This window comes from Pagrus major, chromosome 2, assembly GCF_040436345.1.
Source record: "Pagrus major chromosome 2, Pma_NU_1.0".
Classification (NCBI taxonomy): domain Eukaryota; kingdom Metazoa; phylum Chordata; class Actinopteri; order Spariformes; family Sparidae; genus Pagrus; species Pagrus major.
This window is the reverse complement of record NC_133216.1, coordinates 16,674,807-16,696,099: the sequence shown is the minus strand read 5'-3', so window position 1 is coordinate 16,696,099 and position 21,293 is coordinate 16,674,807. Positions and strand designations below refer to the sequence as shown.

The following is a 21,293-nucleotide window of genomic DNA, read 5'->3' as shown; positions in this document are numbered from 1 at the left end:
CAGCTAGTAGACCAATGGGAATATAGCAGCTAACTCCTAATGTTTCATTATCACCAACAGCTATTGTCCTCTAAATGAAACCAATTACTGGTGAACCACTGCCAAGTATGAGGGTGATTGTCTGTGCTTATTTATGTGTGTGTGGTGCTCATATTTCTTATGTGCATGTGCGGCATATAGCGCAGTGAGGGAATATTAGCCATTTACATACGGATGCACGTCCACCATCTGTTAATGACTCTGAAATGGAGGTGGCTCTCAGGGCCGACGAGGCAGTTAAACAGCCGAGGTGCTCAAACAACCAAATGTCCAAGAGTTGTTAAGAGAAGGACACACTCGATCACAGAGAACTTCCTTATCATCTGCGTCAACAGGCAGCAACCAATCATTTCTCAATGTTATGTCTTCTTCTTCAGTGTGTTTTCTAGGTTCTTGCAAAAGGTCAAAGGCCGCACCAACAGAAGCTCCTCTCTCCTGCAGAAAACACTGCTCCTCGAACGCCTCGTGAGTAGTCCCGCCTTTAATTCTGTGACTTAACGTCGCCATGTCACACATTTGCATAATGTACGCCTAGCGGTTAGTTTGGTATGTAAGAATTGATTAAGCATAGTTGCTCTGCTGTTGTTAGCGGTGCTGGCTCAGGCATGTGTGAGCTGACCAATCAGAGCATACTGGGTATTCAGGAGGAGGGGCTTAAAGAGACAGGAGCTAAAACAGAGCGTTTCAGACAGAGGGGGAATACAGCGCTGCAGCACCTGACAGTATGAGGAAACTGATGTGTTTTTTGAGCATTAAAGCTTGTACACCTGTTCTAGTAATAACCCAAAATAAAATTAGGAACCTGCAAATAAACACAATATGTCTCCTTTAACAAAACAAATCCCAACAAGGTTCTCCAAAACACTGCAACATTACATTTCTGAGGCCCTCCAAAATTTAATTTGCGGCAAGAGGGTGAAATTATTTTGGTGGGCATTTGTTATGATAAACGAACCCCCATTTAGACTGGCGCAGAGACGAAAAATTCATTAATGCGTCTGTAATCACTTGCATATTAGCGGTGCAGAAAGCAGGAGAGGAGAGTGAGATTCAGCATAATTTTTTGAGAGATTAAAATCTGCCTGCCAGTTCCTAATGCGTGTCCGTCTATCTATAGAGTGTGATGCTCGAGATGATGATGATAGCTGCCTGAAAATAGAACAGTGGAATGGTGAAACACCCAATGGCCATCTGAGAGGTCCTGAGCTACTTCTGTTGTAGTATCACTGCCAAGCTGCCTCTCACTGGCACTGGGATTATAAGGGTAACAGCACGATGTGCTGACATGAGTCCTCCTGTTTGCTGGTCCAGTTTGGTGCATGCTGAATCAGCGTTCTGTTAACTGCTTGCCCCGCTTGTCCACATCTTAAGCTCCCACCAAGGTGCTATTATTAAGATGAAGAGAGCTGCGGAGACTCCCAAACTAACAGATGGTGAAGAAATGAAGGTGCAGGAGAGCGGATCAGAAATAGAGACAGAGAGGAATGTAAGGAGAGACAGAGATCACAAAGACAACAGGAAAACAGCAGGAGCTGCTGAGAAGTCTTGACTCTGGTGCTGTAATATGTCGGCTTTAAGACTCTGAGACAAAGGTTTCAGGAGTTGGAGGCGGAATTATCCTTAGTGAGGATGCAAGAGACACACTAATTAGCACACAGAAACGCAGATTCTACACAGGCTAAAAGTGAACTGCATAAGCTGTGTTAAAATCTGTGTGCACATTTCATAACGTGTCTGGATATTTTTTTTATTTATTTATTTTTTTCCATTTTTACAAACATTTTAGGTCTTGTTACAGTGAGTCCTAGAAAGAACAGGCTTAATTATTCTCAGTTTAATGATCATATGACCATCGTGATGACCATGTTGTTGTTCCTATGATGTCTGCCATGATGTGATGTTTTTAAAGCTGCACTATTTAATATTTCGACACAAGAGAGTGGATCAAATTACACCTGGCTGCATTTCCTCTCAGTTCTATGTTTTAGTGCCTTTCAGCTCATTGTTTTGATTTTAATGCAGCAACTTGAGTGCTTTCGTTCACTCTGTGCTCAGAACTAATCCATTCATCTAGGCAGCGCTAATAATGTGTTGTGTTTACAGCCAAAAATCTGTTCATGCAGGTTGAAAGTTGCTTTGCCAATATTTTCTAAGTTCACAGTGCACTGCTGAAACCTTGTTCGAGTGGAGGTGGCCCACAGGACAGGCTGACTGACTCCTGCTTCCTTTGATGTACAGAAATTATGAAACAGTGCATCTGTCCTTCACAAGTGGCCTTCCTCTGATTCATCTCACACTCACTGATGTTAGCACAGTTATAAATAACTTATTCCTGCAAATATTGAGCATATTTAGCGATTCATAAGTTATTTGTGATGAACTGATTTGAGAGAGAGAGGCACCTCCCAGTCCATCCAAACGTCTGAGGATCATTGTTTAAACACTCAGCTCATATAGGTGGTCTGCTGTCTCTTCATTTCGGAAGGTGAGTCTGTGCGTGCAAGACAGACTGACAGGAGCTGTGTGTTTGTGTGTGTGTGTGCTTGTGTTTCAAAGCTTGTCAGCAGCTGTCAATGCTGTCAGTCAACCCCAGCAGGGCAGATACAGTACGTGCTTGGGCAACCGGGTGCACAGAGAGCACCGGGGCTGAACGCAGTGGCAGCAGGTAGTTGATTTCCGGCTGGGGAAAACACAGCAAGCATGGCTAATCTGGCAGTTACTGTTTAATGGGAGATATACACTCAGAAGAGACGGAAGATTCGGAAAATATGATGTATAATGACCTCACAGATTAGTTTTAGTTGCCTCAGTGCATGAGTTAGATATTAAGCCGGCTGCAATAAACAAGCACCAAATGTGAGTATATGAGCACACATTATAGCCACAGGTTACCCCGGCTCTTCACACATAAACATTTGCTGCCGCGTTTAAATTATTTTTATTAGAGGCAGGAATGATTTTATAGAGGTTTATCGTCACGTTAAGATGATAAGAGGGCGAAAGGCAAATCAAAGGGCGGATGAGAACGGAGACGTGCTACAGAGGGCGAAACACCCTTTATGACCTGTTTTTACGAGTGCATCTCAACAAATAGAATAGCGAGGAATTGCTCCCCATTACAGTATGCGCCGATGCCTTCTTCCTCTTAACACGCAGATGAAGAGCTCGTTCATTTTACCTTGCGCTGCCCTTGCTCTTCCCTCAACTTCTCTCAACTGTCCCTCCTTCAACCCGCCCCTCCTCCCCAGCCCTCCGTCTCTCTCGAGGGATCGCCGGCATGCCAGGAGGGTGGCTGAAGGAGCTGGTGAGGTTATCCAGTCAAGGATTTCACCTAGTCATCCTGCCTCTTGGTATTCATACCACACTGTTGCCCCCTGAGGCTGCCTGCCTGCATACTGACTCACTGAAGGAGACTTCCCATTGTCATTTCAACTCTCGCTCTCTCCTCTGCTCTCATTTCTCCATCGTCTCTCCACCCCTTCTGCTCCTCTTTCTACCTATTTCTCGCTCATTCTCTTTCATGTTGTCTTTCTTCCTCTCCCTCCCTGTGTCTCCAACCAACCTTCTGTCCTTTTTTTTCTCTTTGATAGTGTGTGCATTTCTAATTGTGTCAGAGCAGAAGCTGTCAGCTGTTACGGCTGTTGAGATAGCTGCAGGGGCAATCTACGGAGAGCGGTTGATTTGGCAGAGGTCACAGGGTTATATTCACAACAACATCCTGCTGCCTCTCGGGCTCGCCAGGTTGTCTGGCTTTATGTCTGTGTGTTTTGAACATGTGAGACTGTCTTTGGACTGTTACGTGTGTGTGTTTGTGTAATTTTGTCTGAGGTCGTGTGTGGCCAGAGAGTCAATAAAGCTCCGTATGCCGCACTCTTCCCCTCAGGGCAGCTGCTGAATTTGACACGGCCACCACACACCCCTAATTAACTCCTATGTCTAATTAAACGCCACTCTCTCTTTCTCTTATACACACACACACACACACACACACACTCACTTACTCTGTCGCACAGTTCCCAAAGTGAAGGAAATGTTTAAAATGTGGAACTGGCACAGATATAGTGCTGGGATCTTGGGGTTATAGCATACGGCTTTGTGTTGCACAGATGATGAATGTAATGGGAGCGATGGCTTTTATGAGATGAGGTTGACAGTAGCTCCGGGTTACGTCTGAGTTCATAACTCTGACGTCCAATTCACATATTTTACAGGCTGCTGAGGTGAGGGTGTGCTCTTTGATTTGTGTGGAAAAGCAAATCAAATTTATTAAATGGCCTCAAACCACATGCATGACTCCAAGGACACACACCGTATTATATACAGTATTACATGAGTGCATATAGTACTACAAGGCACAAAAGCTGGAGAATCCTGACAGGTAGAGCTCATCTTCTGTAGACAAGTTGTCTGAGATTTCATTTCAATGTCAGAATGAGTGATCGAGGCAACAGTGACCCCCTTCAGAGAATCAGATCCACTGTCTTTTCGTGTAACATAAAACACTGACACAAAATCATGTGACAGGTAATTAAGTGTTTTAATTTGCAGCTGCTCTAAATGCTCCAAGGAAAACCTGACTGTGACAGTTTTAATAGTGGAAGAACTGGAGTTTCTACCCAGGTTTGTTATTTCTTTTGGCCGTTTCATACAGGAAATTAAAGGAGAGCTATTATGCTTTTTAGTGTTTTTCCTTTCCTTCAGTGTTTTATATAGCTTCTTCTGCATGGAAACGGTCTTGAAAGTTAAAAACACCAAAAGCTCCTCTCTCCCACAGAAAACACTGCCCCTGAAAAGCCTCGTCAGTAGCCCCCCCTTCACCTCCACGACTGTGACATCACACTACGTCACCATGTCACATATTTGCAAATTTTTGCCTAGCAGCTACTTTGGCACATAAAAATTAGTTTAGCACAGCTGCTCTGTTATTGTTAGCGATGCTTGGTCAGGCATGTGAGAGCTGACCAGTCAGAGCAGACTGAATATTAAGAATAATCAGGCTTTTTGAGCATTTAAGTATGTACACATATTCTAGTAGCAACCCAAAATAAAATTATGAACCTGAAAATGAGCATAATATGTTATATATGTGTTATTTTACCAAACAAGATTATGCCTTTTACTATTTTGCTGTTGAGGAAAATATTGCCCATATCGATTGGCTCAGAATGTGTCACAGCTTGATACATAGAAATGAATGACAAGATAAACAACAAAAGAGATAAACAGTGTGTGTGTGTGTGTTGTACAGATGTACAACACGTACATACTGACAAAGAGGAGGGATGGGGGTTGAATGGCCCATGTAGTCTGAAGGTAATTAAAACCCAACAGGCGCCTTTATTTTATTGCATTTGCCATTCTTATTGATCAGACTGAAATTTTCATTTAAACTTTGAAATAAGCAGCAGAGCCCCTTGTAGAAATGCCTCAGATCAATAGTCAGTGGATTAGGACTAAACAAGTGCAGTCACAGAAATTCAAACATCGAATTTCAGAGCCATGCAGGGGGACTGCCCTGAGTCAGATCTGAAAGGATGCCGAGGGGCGATTGGGGAGTAAAGACAAGGGACATCTCTTATCTGGTACTTTACTAATTTCTCACTTTTCAAAAACTCGTTAAACGAGTGCTATAACTCAACATTCTGCATGTCTTATTGACCTTATACCCAGGATTTTTTTTCGTCAACTGGGTCAAGTCTGTGCTTCCTCAGCTCTGTGCCTCTGTGTGTGCTAGCCCTGAGGGACATCAGCTCCATATCACCCCCTCAAGCTGCCACCCGCCTGCCTGCCTCCTACTTCAGAGGTGATACGTGACCCAGCAGCCCGTTTAACACTGCACCTGCTGCGAACATCGATTGATTCTCCCCCACTGTTGGCGCTCAATTGAGTCCCTCACTGCTACACCTATTAGCACTGTGCGCCGACTATGGGACGGTGAGGAGGAGGGAGGCGTACAGGAGCATGAGGGAATGTGTGTAAATGCCCCCCTGGGATACTCCACTAATGTTAGCGAAGGCACATGGCAGAACACCTCAGCTCGGACTGTAGCTGTTGCCATACTGGCCTCTGCTGTGTCACCTTGGGTTTTGGGGAGGACTGATGATTAATGGGCCACTGACTCTGCAAACACTGGCTCATTTCCACCTGCACTGCTGTTGTTTCGCTGTTTCTTGCTTGGGCCTGCTCTCTGCGGAGCATGGAGGGCGCTGCTTGTGTGAATAAGATTACCAAACCCATTCCGAGGGCAAGCAGAAAACAACTCTGAAACTGCTACATTCATCAGGAAGTTCACACAGTAAAACGGGCCATCTGGTGCTGGCAGGATGGGGGGCCGCAGCAACAGAAGGAGGAAACGGGCAAACGCAGGAGAAGTGAAAGGAACTGGACACTACGAAAAAGTTGCGGGGAAAAGAAAGGAGAGGATGTCAGGAAGGGAGACGGTGAGAGGAAGGGTTGGGGGAGAGGAGGAACGAAGGAAGAGGAGGGTATGGCCTTGAAAACACACAGCTACAGGGGAAAGGGAGCAGCTGAGAGGTAAAGGAGGCGATAAGGTGCACAGGAGGAGAGTTTGTGGAGGGATTTGGACAAACTAAGAGAGACAGGCCAAAAGGTAGAGTGGTTCTTTTCCAGCCATTAGACAAGGCTTGAAAGCCTGCTGTGGTATGTCCAAAGAGCTTTAGGATTTACGGGAGGAGTGTGTATGTGGGCGCTAACTCACCAGGTGGACGCGGTACATGATGCTGATGCCGAGGGTCATGAAGGGCTTGGAGAAGTCTATGACCTTTTCCCGCTCCGCTGTGATGGTCAGGCCCGCGACTGCCAGGTCAGCTTTCTGAAACAGAGAAGGTGAGTAAAATCATGTGAACACACAGTCAAAGACTCATGCTGAACACAGCCGTGAGGATGTAACAAGAGTTTATGACATAACCAATAATTTAAGTGCCTGAAAAGAAGACGAGGATGACATAAGTAGTGGGCTACTAGATGCTAATTCTCTAATAATGCCCTTTTGTATCCCATAGCCTCTTTGTCTGCCAATAGCGCTATCTTTGGTGAAGATAATCCAGCATTGGCAGTGTGTGAGTGTGTGTGTGTGTGTGTGTGCGTGCAGGGCACAAGAGAGATCAGGGTAACCATTGTGGTCGGCCAAGGAAACGCTGTCAAGACAAATCACTTGACAAAGCAACGGCTGGTAAAACATACACTTAGAGGCACACAGACACACACTCACACACATAGAAACGGTCAATGTACGGTGAATGCCGTATGGCTCCCTGCTAATAATACAGGCCAGCAAAGTGCAACTGCAAGGGATTTTTCATCTCCCTGAGGAGCAAAGAGTGAAAGCAGCAATGCATTGCTCTTTGTCTGCTGCAGGAGAACTAAGAGGATTGGGGAGATGGAGAGGAATGGGAGGATGAGAGGGAGGAGAAAGGAGCTCTGCTGCAGCGGCGGAGGCAGCACTGCAGACGTCACTCAAAATCCACAACACAGTGTTCGCATCTCCAGGAAAAGAGAGGGACATCAGAGAGAGCGTTTTTGACTACAACTTTCATTTTGATGTCATGTGAAAATATGTTTTTTTCCTGTGATTATTCAAAACACCAAAGGATGACATTTAGAGCTTCACCTAAAAGCCCCGATCCCGCTGTTTCTGTGCTCCAATTATCGCATTACGTTTAAAATTTCCGCCTCTGTAACCTCGCCCCTGTTGCCCTATCCACTGCCCTACCTTCCATCATCAGCTGTGCCAGGCCTCCAACTTTCATTTCTCTTTCTCTTTCTCTCTCTTTGGAAATGTGATCGCCCGCTCCCAGCGCCGGAAGGAGGAAGCCACACGCAGGCAATTTCAACAAAGAAAGTCACTGATCCTTTGAAAAATGAAGACACACAAGCGTCCTAACAGCCGCTGAAATATTTATGCGACGATAGAATATTAATGTTGATTACTGGATTCCTCTGCCTGCCTGCTGTTATGCCTTCTAGTATAACTGGAAAAAAAAAACCACAATGCAATGTCGACTGTTCAATATTGCATCATACCTGTTTCCACTTCAGCCGTATCATGCTAAACTGGTAAAAATTACACTTGAATGTGAATGTAAGCGATGAATTAAACATTACCCTCCAGGACGAAGTGTTTGACTTGAAGAGTTTAGTCATTGGTGATGCCTCTCTTCTTTAACTGCAGCACTATGGATTAAGGAACCAGGACATACTGTACTTAGACTTTGGTCTGGATCCCTCCTGGCATGTCTCGTTGTTAGCCCAGGCTGTCTGACACCCGTCAAACTAATCAGCCTCATACAGTGAAATATTGTTCAGTCTGAACAGCACTGGCAGGGATGCAGGTATTAGCTGTCTGGAAACTTTTCAACTTTCATCCATTAAACTAGCAACCTGTCTTTGTATTCCTACACCATCCCCTCCATCCGCTTCTAAGCTTTTATCCAAACAAGCTTGAGCCTTTCTGTCCACTGTGGAACATCCCTCCAGATGTCCCTCTACCCCATGGCAAATCCATCTCGAGCACCCCTCGAGACTTTTCCTTCGCCCCTTGCCTTGCCACTCCAGCTGCTGCCTGAAACACATGTTGACCCTCCTGAAGGTCAGCCTTCCACAGGCTACTTGCGTGGGACGAGGGTGGTGGCAGGCTGTGACAATAACACGAGCAGGCACTCATTTGCTTTACATACTTAATGGCTTTGCCCTCCATTAGCCCACAGAATTAAGACAGATCACCTCTTCGGATCGCCTCAGTCCCTGCCTACTTCATTCCTCTTTTCCTTTTGCCTGTTTGACTTCTTTTCCTCCCTTATCTGCCTGTTAACAGCCACATACAGTGAAGCTGGAAGAGTGTAGGACCTCACTTAGAGATTTAACTGCAACAACATAGACTGATTCAGGAGGAAAGGCTGTTAAGGTCAGTTCGGAAGGCTTAAGGAAAGGAGCTGACAGGGAACATGCCACCAACAAGCCGTGACTGTTTCGGAAAACACAGTGCTTAAGCTGAAAAGGCCAACTGCTGAATGAAAAATAGAGTGTATGACATGAAGTAAAGCTGCTAGCTGTGAACTATAGAAGAGCTGGGCGATAGACTTTTGTATGTGTGAGTGCCTTTAGGACATGCTTTGGACATTGGTGTGCTTACATGTCTACACCGTTCAAAAGCTTGGAATCGCCTGCCACAAAAGCTTGATTCGCTGCAGTCAGATGGCTGACAGGCATACTCTACATTTCTGAATGGTCTTTCATGCTTTTAGGTTATAGAGAGTCCTCTTTACAGATAGATGCTATTTTGTATGAAGGGTTTGGAAAACAGTACAGTACATACAATGGTTCAACCACACTGGTAATTTAAAGGGCAGAGAAAGATGAAGATACATCTGAGCAACAGTTAGATAAGAATTTAAGAAGTCACCGGTCGTGGGTGAAAGGAATTGGAAGCTTGGCATCAAAATCTGCACAGAATTAAAAAGAAACTTCTTGTTTTAGTGTCAACTGCACAATATAACATGCTAGAATAATAACAAGCTATTCTTTTTTGTTTTTTCTTTCCCTTCAGAGTGTTGTATAGGTTCATATGCATGTAAGCGGTCTTGAAAGTTAAGAAGCTCAAAGTCCGCCTCTCTCCCACAGAAAACACTGCTCCTGAAACGCCTCGTCAGTAGTCCTGCCGTAAATTTGGTGACTTTGTGACATCACACTACGTCACCATGTCACACGTTTGCATAATTTAAGCCGAGCGGCTAGTTTGGCACGTAAGAATTGATTTAGCACAGCAGCTCCGTTGTTGTTAGCACTGCAGGCTCAGGCGTGTGTGAGCTGGCCAATCAGAACCAACTGGATATTCAAGAAGAGGGGCCTTAAAGAGACAGGAGCTAAAACAGAGTGTTTCAGACAGAGGGGGAATACAGTGCAGCATGTAAACCTGTTCTAGTGATAACCCAAAATAAAATTAAGAACCTGAAAATGAGCATAATACATCCCTTTTAAAACTTCAAACTAATAGCTATTTTAAAATCTTCTTGTTAATCAGTGTGCCATTTCAATCTTAAGGTTAACAGTAAGTTTAATTATGACACCACATCAAAATTTAAATTTCCAATGGATCTGTAATTATATTTCCTCAGTATGACAACCTGCAAAGCAAAGCAATGATAACATTTTTTTTTCTCATAATCAGGACAATGTAATTATATATGAGAGCGCTGTACACAACCGCTGCTATCTGCTATCTTAATGAAAACATCCACATCAACTGGAGGCCAGAGGCTGCGTACCAGCTGAACATGCTATGGACTGACAAATCACAGTTTAAGCCTATTCAGTCTAACCACTGAGTAGACTGCAGAGGGCCCAAAGGAAAATGGGTTTCCAAAATATTTAGAGCTCAATTACAAGCACCGTTGGTGGTTCAATAATGATCTAGGGTTGGTGAATTAAGCCGTTTTTATCTATTGTAAGCCATTATTGAAGAAAACATCAATATATCCGGACTGTGTATGTGTAGGTAATCACATACCCTTGAGATGAGCTCTCCGACCATGCCAGTCCACGTTCCATTGGCACCAGGAACCCCGTACAGCCTGTCCCCGACCAGCCGGATGCGGTACTTGAACTTGAGAATATCTGCCAGCTCCTTCAGCATGTCCACACAGAAACCCTCGTAGCGGTCATTTCCCTCCAGGTCCTGATGGTTCGGCCTCAGCATCACATATGGATTCTCCTGCAAAACACACACACACACACACACGGTTTGAATTGTAGACGGTGCATCTCTTACTGACTGTCTATGCATGGAAGCATGACGAAGCACGGGCATCAATAAAATACTGACAGACATTTTACAGCAACAAAAAATAAATACAATACTTTTTTATTGCATTTGAAGGGGACACTAGAGGTGATAAAGTTTTTTCGTTCGACTTTCTTTCTGACTTGTGGAAAGAAAACATCCAAATACACATTTATGTGTTTTTTCCTCATGCCCTGAGCCAGAAACAAAAACCAGAAACTTTCATGTTTTATTCCTATTTTGAAGGTTTTTACAGAGAGCTTTATTCATATATCATTCATAGCCTGATTTAACATTTAATTCCTTCTGAAATAGTGGAAATGGATTTTTTGTTTATGGATACTGACTGAGTGATATCTTCAGCCCTACACTTTTTGGGTCAATATACTTTTTGTTGCTTTTGTTTTTTTGTTATTTATTTGTATGTGTAGAAATACAATGATAGAAGTTTATAGCCGAACGGAATACAGTACCGAGGTGGTTCTCTCGCCAGGTTTGACTCCTGGCAACCCGCGGCTGAGTGTTTGTGTTTTTGTACAGTAATCGATGAAGTCCAGTCCTTAGCAAAACACTCCTCTGGCAGCGTTTCACTTTTAATACATCTATGGACTGCATCATAAAATAAAGAAAGTGTTTATTGGAGGAAAAATGAATTTAAGCTCCTGAGTGCAGGATGAGTCATCAACCTTTTTAATGATTTTCCAGGAAGTTACAAACTCGAAAGTACCATTCTGCAAAACATATGTGATAACAGCAACTTTGACTTCATGGGAACTTGGGAAGACATGGGAAGAAAGAGAGCAAGGGTCTAACAAAATACTCTACCGAGTTGGATTATGGGAAATGTAGTATTTAGTGTTTTGGGGGGCTTGACCTACACCTGAGAGAAAAAATTCAGGATATCTTCGACTCTGTTGTTTTGATTGCATAGATAAAATCTATCTCTTGAGAGCCCCCACAACATTTTACTTATTTTAAGCATACTACTAAATAGCTGGAGTGCCTCTTTAATGTTTAATATGATTGGCTTTACAGAAGAAGATTTTACGGTCAGGACAAATGTTGGAAGCATCCCTTACTGTATGCCCTTCGGAGGTCATAGTTCACATCAGGTTTACTGCCTTCAATGAAAAGTGAGATTTGTGGATTTGAAGCAGAGCCAGGCACTAAAATCAGGAACAGACAGGCGCGTGCTAATCTGTTACATCCAGTAAAAAGTGGATAAGAAACAAAAGCTCCACCACACAAACACACTCACACACATACACACACACCCAGACACACACCCAGACACACAGGTATTTACAACCTGTCGTTTAGAGAACCAACTCTGCTTTGCTGTCTGTTTATTTATGTCTTGTTTTGTCATTTAGTTGATGCTGTAGGAAGATTTAAGGAGCCCCGCAGTGAAGTATTTTGGAGCCGCCCTTATTGTGCTATTTTTCAAATAATGCAACTGTCAAACCGGTGTGTTCATGCTGCACTACATCATAAAAGAGACAGCGTTATGTACCACTTTGCTGTTGCTCTATGCCTGCACTCAGCCAGTGGATCCAGCTAAAACTAACTTACTTTGGCACCAACAACAGATAACAATGATTAACAAGTCTTCTCCTGCTGACACTCGCCAATTTTTAAAACAAACCAAAGGAAAACAAAGCTGTTTTCTTTATTGTTGCAGATAGAAGTTTTGCAGATATTCTTTATACAGTATACTAGCACAAAAAATTCAGTTTAACCATGATCTTGTGAAAGAGATCGTCAACTACCAGTGTTAACATGAATGCCTCCAGCGGGGTGTGTGTAATTCACCGCAGATAAGCCATTCAAAGTCAGTGTGACAGCTCTCAGGAGGTAAAGCATAAGCAGTCATGTTTGTGGTGATGTATTTTGAGAGCAGGGATAGAATTGAAATTGTTTTGTCATCGCCACAGCTGGAAATATTTATTTGTGTGGTAGCTGGCTGACTGGTGAATGATTTGCCTCGCAGCGAAAGCCACAAAAATAGTAGTTACACTGAAATTGGGAATACTTGAGAACTTGGTGCACATCGGGTGGCGCAGCTGTTACTGCGACTGGGGGAGTGGGGGGCGGATTGGGCGGCTTTGCCTCTTTCTCGCTGCATCGCTGGACGGTAGGACCCACAGCCTCCTGCTCTGCTGTGATAAGAATGAACGTAAAATGGCGACTGATCGACTCTCTCTGTCTGCACCTATAATCTGCATATGGGTTCAATTTATCTAACCAGGCTCATAGTTCATGCTGTGAAGCAACAATAACCTGCAGTGACGTACAGAGAAAAGCAGATGACAAAGACTGTATCACAAGATACAGCAATGTGAGTGAGCTGCACGTGTGTCTGTTAAAGGGTACATTTGGTGATATTCTCTATTTTCTTATTGCCAGCAGATCGTATGAAAAGTTTAAAACCAATCATCTCCTTTATATTATATTAATATAAGTATACAATATTAATGACAAACACTGTTCACAATGAACATGGGCAGTGTAGTTGATTTTAAGCTGACACACACACATACACACCCACACCCATACAGCATCCTGTTGTTGTTAATTCCCACAGACCTGTCTCCAAGAAATTACATTTGTACAATACTCATTTATTTTCCTAATTACGCTGTGCTAGGAAAAGTAATTGGTGCCTGAATTTTGTTCACAAACAACATTTTTCAAGTGAAGGAAGTGTTACATTTTTGGACCACACGCAAGTCAATGGGAGGCAGTCGGGTCGGAAAGTGATTGTACAAAGACTGTGACACCCGGGCTCATGTCCTGAGTCCAGTCTGTGGTAAGGCAACAGCAACTTTAAAGGAGACATATTACGCTCATTTTCAGGTTCATAATTATTTATTATTTTGGGTTACTACTAGAATAGGTTTACCTTAAGTGCTCAAAAAACACATCAGATTTCTCATACTGTCCAGTGCTCCAGCACTGTAACCCCCCTCTGTCTGAAATATTTTTAGCTCCTGTCTCTTTATGCACCTGAACACTCAGTCTCCTCTAATTGGTCGGCTCAGACACGCCTGAGCCTGCAACGCTCACGTATCTCCGGTCGGCTCTGTCATGTCTTCAGCTTCCAGTTAGCTTCACTTTAACTGTGAATATAGGCATAAACTATGTAAATGTGAATAAAAAAGGAGTTTAACAAGTTGACATACACAATCAGTAAAAAGATAATTATGCTGTAGTTGCTACGAGTGGACATCTTAATGCAAAGGTGGATATTGTACTGTAGGAAATGACTTCATTTAACATTTACAAAAAACATTCAGCACCTAAGTTAATGTTTTGACCGTAATGACGTAAGCCAGGCAGCATTATGTTTCCTTCAGAACATATTTGCTTTTGCAGATTAATCGTGAATAAATTCTAAGATAAGAGTTTTTTGGCTGAAATTAGTCTCTAACCGATTCACTGAAAGAATTTTAGTTTTAGCCTTTTCATGGGATCTTTTGATAATAACAAAACAATGGCATACAATCATGCAATCAGCCTTGAGGAAACAAAAGGCTTCTTCAGCTCAGAGTCGGGGAAGTTTTCAGCCAGTTAGTGTCTGTCTGCACCAGCGTTTAAAAGTAAATCTCTGCATTAACTCCTTAAAGCAGCCACACATGTCACCTTACGCGCCTAACGTGACACCTGTGCATGCTCGTCATTCAGCATGCACTACAATATAAATGCTAATTTCACAGTTCACAGAAGGCTGAAGCTTTTCGAGCACCGACTTGCAGTCAAGCCAGACCGACTCAGACGTTTTCACTCTCCTTCCAATTTCCGCAACATTATTACAGAGGTCGGCTTTCATACACATTTTGTACATAAGGCGAGCCAGGCCGGGGGGACGGGGGAAGAAATGAAGAAACACACACACAAACCTGCTGCAGCCACTTCACACCGACAGAACAGATGACCATATGTGCCTGGTTTAATGCATGTTTTTCTCCAGCGATAGCACTTAATTAAGTACGAAAAAAGGTTATTTTCTCTCCAGCTTCTTGTTGATTTATTTGTGTGAAGAGCGTTAAAAGCATTCTATATTTATTACAAATAGCCGGCGTCATTAGGAAGCTCGATCTCTTGGAGTGAGGCTAGAAAATATTGCCTTCGTATCTCCCCGCCATCCCTCTGTGTTGACCTGGTTAAGTGCAGACTAATAAAATCAGACCTGGCAAACATCCATCAATCTCACCAGTAAAAACCCAACAGCAATCAATAACACAGGGACTGTCCGACTGTTATCAAGCCAATATGTGTTTTCCCCTTTTTCAATTTGTCTCTCTTTCTCTGAGCTCCAGCTGTTCTATAAAAATGTCCGACCAAAACCACCTACTGAACAGATATGTGCTGGGCTGTAGAAATGGAAACACGAAGTGATATTAAAAGTTCATATACCTGCTGCAGTACATACTCATCCAGAAACTTCCTCCAAACACTGACAAGAAAGGAATCACTAAAAGAATCACTTCCACTAGAAGCTTCTGTGAGATTGAGAACAAAATCACATAAAAATAACTACATAAAAGGTGTGAAAATTCTATGCAGGGGTATGAAAAGAGCTCTCCTCTGTGACGGCAAAATCACAATCTACCTTCTTTTGCACACCACAGCAAAACAGCCATAAAGCTATGAGTTTGAAACTATAAAGAAATGCAAACTTTTAAAGCAGCCTCTTATTCCCAGGCCAGGAGGAGTCTGGTTGCGGACTGATAACTCAGGAAGAAGCAGCCCAAGCAAGTACACACACACGCACACACACACACACACATAGAGCTCCAGGTGCACCGGTGGGTGTTGTTCACATTCAGCTTCACACAGCACGGTGGAATTTCCCCTTTTAAAACCTCGGGGTGTTCGAGATGTCTTCACACAGCCCTACTCGCTTTCCTCAACAGTTTTCTTATCCTTAAAAACTTGCCCTCCAGAGCTCGGCAAACTGGCAGCGGAGATATAATTCTCTCACAGGGCTCTCCAGTGCTGTTTGAAGGGGAGCCACAGAAGCTCTGACAATACTAGGTCACTGGGAAAAGGGCTAGGTCATGTTAATTTTTCATAAAGCAAATTTCAACAAAATGTTTTTGTGCTTGGCAGGATAGCAAATGGCAGAAAATACAAATACAAATGAACAGAGAGAGAACAAGTACACACGGCAAAGTTCGAGAAACGGGGACAGATCTTGTGTGTGTGGTGCGCAAACTCATGTGCACACGCCTCAGTGGCACTGAGCCCGGGTGCCAGCAAATCTGCCTCAGCGTCTGCTTTTATCAGTCGGCACTATGTGCACTGCTGAAATCTCTCCAGTATGTATGCGGGTGGATATGAGAGCACTCAATGACACGAGGGGCAGTCTGCAGGAGGGAATGACCGAGAGTGCTGCAGTTCACAAAGACAGAAATGGCTCTTATAGTAGGGACTTAAAGCAGGTTTCAGGCTTTAACAAGAAAAAAGGGTTTGGTATTTAAATATTGAGATGGTATGATTGGCTAGCAATGGTTTAAAGCTGGCGTAGATATCCCTACAGGTAAAAGCTCCACTTTCATGAACGGAGGAAAATCAAGGAGCATGATCAGCATTTAAGAGCCTAATTAATTAAACGACTTGTATATTAACATCCAAGGCTGATTTGTTTTCACTCAATTGTGTGACATGTGTTTGGATTAATTGGGGGAATGGACGGGTTTGGTGGCTTTATGCTCAGTTGAGTATTTTCTTACTATCTGCCCTCTGTGCTGTTGTAGCTTCATAAAAAATAAATGACTGTTTGTTTGTGTGGATGGCGGGAGGAGGTTGGTGGCTCCATGTGTGCATCTAGTGTATATGAATGTGTGTGAGATGGTTTACAAAAAGGACCCATAGTAAAGTCCAAGCAGGCAGGTGGAAATAACAAAAAAGCAAGCTCTAATAAATGAGCTATCGAAATTATTGGAAAAAAAAAATTCCAAAGGGGAAAACTTATTTGAATGCCCTCAAGACGGAACAACAACTCAGAAAGTTGGAGAAAATCTTGGTACACAAATGGCCGAGTTGACGTCATATGACGCTGAAACATGGCATAACTAACTAACAAATGAAAGAGAGGTAAACAGGAACAAAGATGGGAAAAAGACAAAGATAGGAAGCTTAAAACAAAACACGGACACATGAGGATAAAACCTACAAAATAAAACAGGAAACAACAGAACCCAAAACCCAAAACCATGACAGTATGGGTGTGTATTTTTTATGGAAAGTGGTGTTGGTTGATGATTAGTTTTTGCAGGGAGGCCACAAAATTAGAAGAAAGTCGATTCATTTGTGCGCCCTGTAGGAGGGCAAAGACAAACACAAATAGACACTCCTGTTTGAGCCTCACACAGGGATGCTCTTGGCTTCACAGCCTTCGGTTCTGGCTTGCATCAGGTGCTGTATATGCGTGCAAGTCTAGTTGTTATCATTGATGCTCTTTGATTCCAGTTTAACCTTTGAAACATACATTTGGTGCGAGGTTTCCACATAAAGTAACAGGATGACTTTTATTGAGGAAAAACCCTGCGAGCTCTGCTTGAAAAGACGATAACTTTTGGTTCTTCAAATGCAGAAGTTACACGATGCAAATCGTGGGATAAGAAGAAGAACTGAAAATGTAAAATAAAAAACAGATTACATTTTCTACTGCTTGACAACACATAGAGGAAACACACACGATTTAGAACAACACCACCAAGAGAATTTTCTCTTGAGGATAAAATGGGCTTTTTCTATCACTACAGTGTGGCTTCTGAGGATATAAAGACGTTATTCCACTAAGACCTCAACAAACTCAATCAATGATTACAAACACATGGCTTGTGTGGCCCGGCAGTAAAGTGATAATCGATTCTGTGACTGTTTTTTTCTTCTTTGCTAAATCTGTTTGTGAAATTGAAGTGGGGAGGTGACGGCCATGCGTGGGTGTAATGAAACTTGCCCTGCAAAGGTCAGGTGAACATGTCAAGAGTGCACAAACAACACAGCGCACTGGCGAACAAATGCTGGTGAAAGAGCATCCATAAATACTGTAAGCGCTCACACAAGCACACACAAGTGCACACAGTCTCTCAGGCCGGCGCTACAGGTAAGGAATTCTTATGGAGGCTTTCAGCTGCGGCTCGTCTGCCGCCCACAAGCGAGATAACAGCGACACAGCAATCCCACCATGATGAATGAGCTGTGATAGGCACTGAAAATTGCTCCTTGGTGGCTTCCGAAGTTTGGTCCAGGGACTCTATATCTCCAAAGTGAAATCAAAGCTCTGTGCTCGGCCAATTCTTTCTCTCACACCCTCTTTCTGTTGTGAAAACATTGTCTCATTTGTACTCCCCCTCAAACCACAACACACACACACACACTCACACGTCTCCATCCTCCCCCTGCGCCCTTCCCCTCCGGTGTGAAATGAACCATTCCATCTAAATCCCAATCAGTCTCAATGAGACCAGTGAGTTGTTCAGTGGCGAAATATGGCAATATGGCCTTCCCTCATTCCCACGGCTCCGCGCCTGATAAGGCAGCCACTCAGAATAACACATTGGGCCAATTGCTTCTGCTTACAAGCTACTTTGTGTCTTATCGTCTGATTCATCAGCGAGGAGGCGGAGCTGGGCGAGTGACAGGTTTGTGCGTGCGACTGTCTGTGCGTTTGTGTGTGTGTGTGTGTGTATCGAGGGATGAAGGAAGACGTGAAACACATGCAGCTGATGGGAAAGCTGAATGTTTTTATGTCGTTCCAACATGAATCCATTCATCACCTTTGATGTTTTACAGTAGCACGCCAATGCGCAGGAGCCATATCAGAGCTACTGTAAAACACAGAAGGCTGCAGTATATTCTTCCCAAGGCTTGGAAATCCCTAACACATCTGCTCTACTAATTAAAGCAGGTAGGTAATTAATTGACGTGCAATTAATCACTGTTAGGGATTGGATCAGTCAGGAATATATTAACCGTGCAAAGTTGGAGCGACGTTTCCCGTACCGAATGTTAATATATTACCTACATATATGTGCCTGTATCAGGATTGATGCTGCAATGTAATTTACCTGTAAGGCAATATGATTATTACATACATGCATCCTCTGGGTATATGGAGAAATAGATTTATATAATATATAGAACAACCATGGTGAAATTTGTATATGTGCTTGTATAAAAAAAAGTCTATATGTTGAATTTTACATACGGTATTGTATTCTACGGCCATACATGTAGAAGGTGCAATATGTAAAAATTAGTCACCTGTCAAATTCATACTCATAATAAACAGGGCAGCATATCACAAGAGTAACCGCTAACTGCTGCTCATTTCAGCTGCTAGTTAGCTCAGTTAGCTGTGCATGTAGTGGTCTGGGACTGGGAGCTTGCAGCACCAGGGTAATGCTGGTGTTTACACCACTAGCACAGGAGCTTTGGACTGGGATGGATAACATGCTAACTAACTAATACTAACATGCTAAGTCGATATCTCTGCAACACAATATACAGACGCCATAACCTTAAAATGGTCAACTCTTCACCTTCTGTTTCTAATTTTTGTTAGTAATTAGTCTGTTTTTAATGTTTTCAACTAAAATTCATACATATCACACTTTTAACAATATATATGTAATTCATATATGGAAGTTTATAACATATGTGAATATAATAGAATAAATGTAATGTCATATATGTAAAGATAATTATATATGTGACATATATGCCAAAATGTGTCATGTACATACATATTTGTATGAGCTGGACATTCATGTCAGTATATCAAATCTTTCCAATTTATAATAGGTTTCATATATTGTTTGTACATAAATTTAAATATATTTCAAATATGAGAATTCCATATATGTACATAATTACATGTGGGTGTTGGTTGTTGCTCTGCTTTGATATTAGTTCAGTCTGTGTTTCAGCAGCTGAATATCTATACAGTTTTTTAGTAAGGAGTCAGAGCGAACAGACTGACTCACCACTGACCATGTTGATATGCTAATAAATCACTTCCAGGTGTTCTAGTTTATATATCTGGAGGCACTTGTAGGTTGTAAGGGTCAAAGTACTTGTCAGGCTGTCCTCCTCCACACACACCTTTCCAATGTCGAAAAAAGGCTGCAGGTGAGAATATATGCAATATTTGAACTCTCTCTCTCAAAGCTCTCTTTGATTCTTTGCACAAATACTTCCATCTTTTTGAGTTCGACACCATAAATGCCTTTGAGGAAAAACTGAATGTGTTCACTGACATCCCCACTCTGCATATACAATTCACTGCACTCAGACGACAAAAAAAAAAAAAAGAACGAGAAGGGAACAGAACTTTTGGAGAGAGATCGTGTATGTGGAAGCTGTGGCTATAAGCACTTCTGCTGTAAGACTTGGTTGAACAAAACATCGTAGTTTGATTCAGGCATACTGACCCTCTCGATCCCTTTTCATTAAAACAAGATTGAGATGTTTTAGGCTCCCTGCATGTTTATTGTCTTCCAATTTGTCCTCCAATAAAGCCTATAAATTACATCGAGTTCTTCTGCATTCCCACTTGACTTTGGTTTGGCCACTTGTTACATAACTGCAGGCAGAGCCGGAGCAACAACCCTGAGTGACAGTACTGTTTCCCCTTTTAATCTTATTTCACTAATTTACCTGTGTTTATTTAGTTCATGACTCCGATATCCAATTCATTTGGGTGTTGCTGAAAAAACAGACAATGTCAACCATTTTAAAGGAGCCCTAATATGCTTTTTTCCTTCCCTTCAGTGTTTTATGTTGATTATTGTGCATATAAAAGATCCCGAAAGGTAAAAAGGTCAAAGTTGGCGCCAGCAGAAGCTCCTCTCTCCGAAACGCCTCGTCAGTAGTCCCGCCTTTAATTCCGTGACTTCATGACATCACATTATGTCACCATGTCATACATTTGCATAATTTACTGTATGCTTAGCAGCTAGTTTGGTACGTAAGAATTGGTTTAGCACAGCTGCTCTGTTGTTGTTAGTGGTGCAGGCTCAGGCGTGTGTGATCTGACCAATCAGAGATGATCAAAGGTATTCAGGAGGGGGGGACTTAAAGAGACAGGAGCTAAAACAGAGCGTTTCAGACAGGAAGATACTGGTTAATGTGTTTTTTGAGCATTAAAGCATGTAAACCTATTCTAGTAGTAACCCAAAATAAAATTATTAACACGAAAATCAACATAACATGTCTCCTTTAAAAAAGCCTTGGTTGAGGAAAAGCATTTGGTATCTTATAATAATAAGGATTCATGGGTTATTGATAATTAAAATGGCAGATGGTGAGAACTCGCAAGATCTATATTTACAACAGAGGCTGAGAATGGCTGACATGGTGAATTATTAGCTCCTGCTGATGCACTGTGATGTAGCCTCAACTGAAGCACTCAGGGCAAAACAATCGCGCAGCATCAGTTCCTCTG

General features: G+C 42.7%; 1 protein-coding gene across 1 annotated transcript in view; it reads right to left on the bottom strand.

Moving 5' to 3' along the window:
* grik4 (glutamate receptor, ionotropic, kainate 4) overlaps nt 1–21,293 on the bottom strand; it is a 156,178-nt gene that overhangs the window by 8,626 nt on the left and 126,259 nt on the right. Inside the window, exons 11-12 of the mRNA XM_073487322.1 lie at nt 10,565–10,768; nt 6,758–6,871 (exon numbers count right to left, since the gene is read on the bottom strand). Of these exons, the coding sequence (XP_073343423.1) occupies nt 6,758–6,871; nt 10,565–10,768 (318 nt within the window). The remainder of the gene's footprint in view (nt 1–6,757; nt 6,872–10,564; nt 10,769–21,293) is intronic.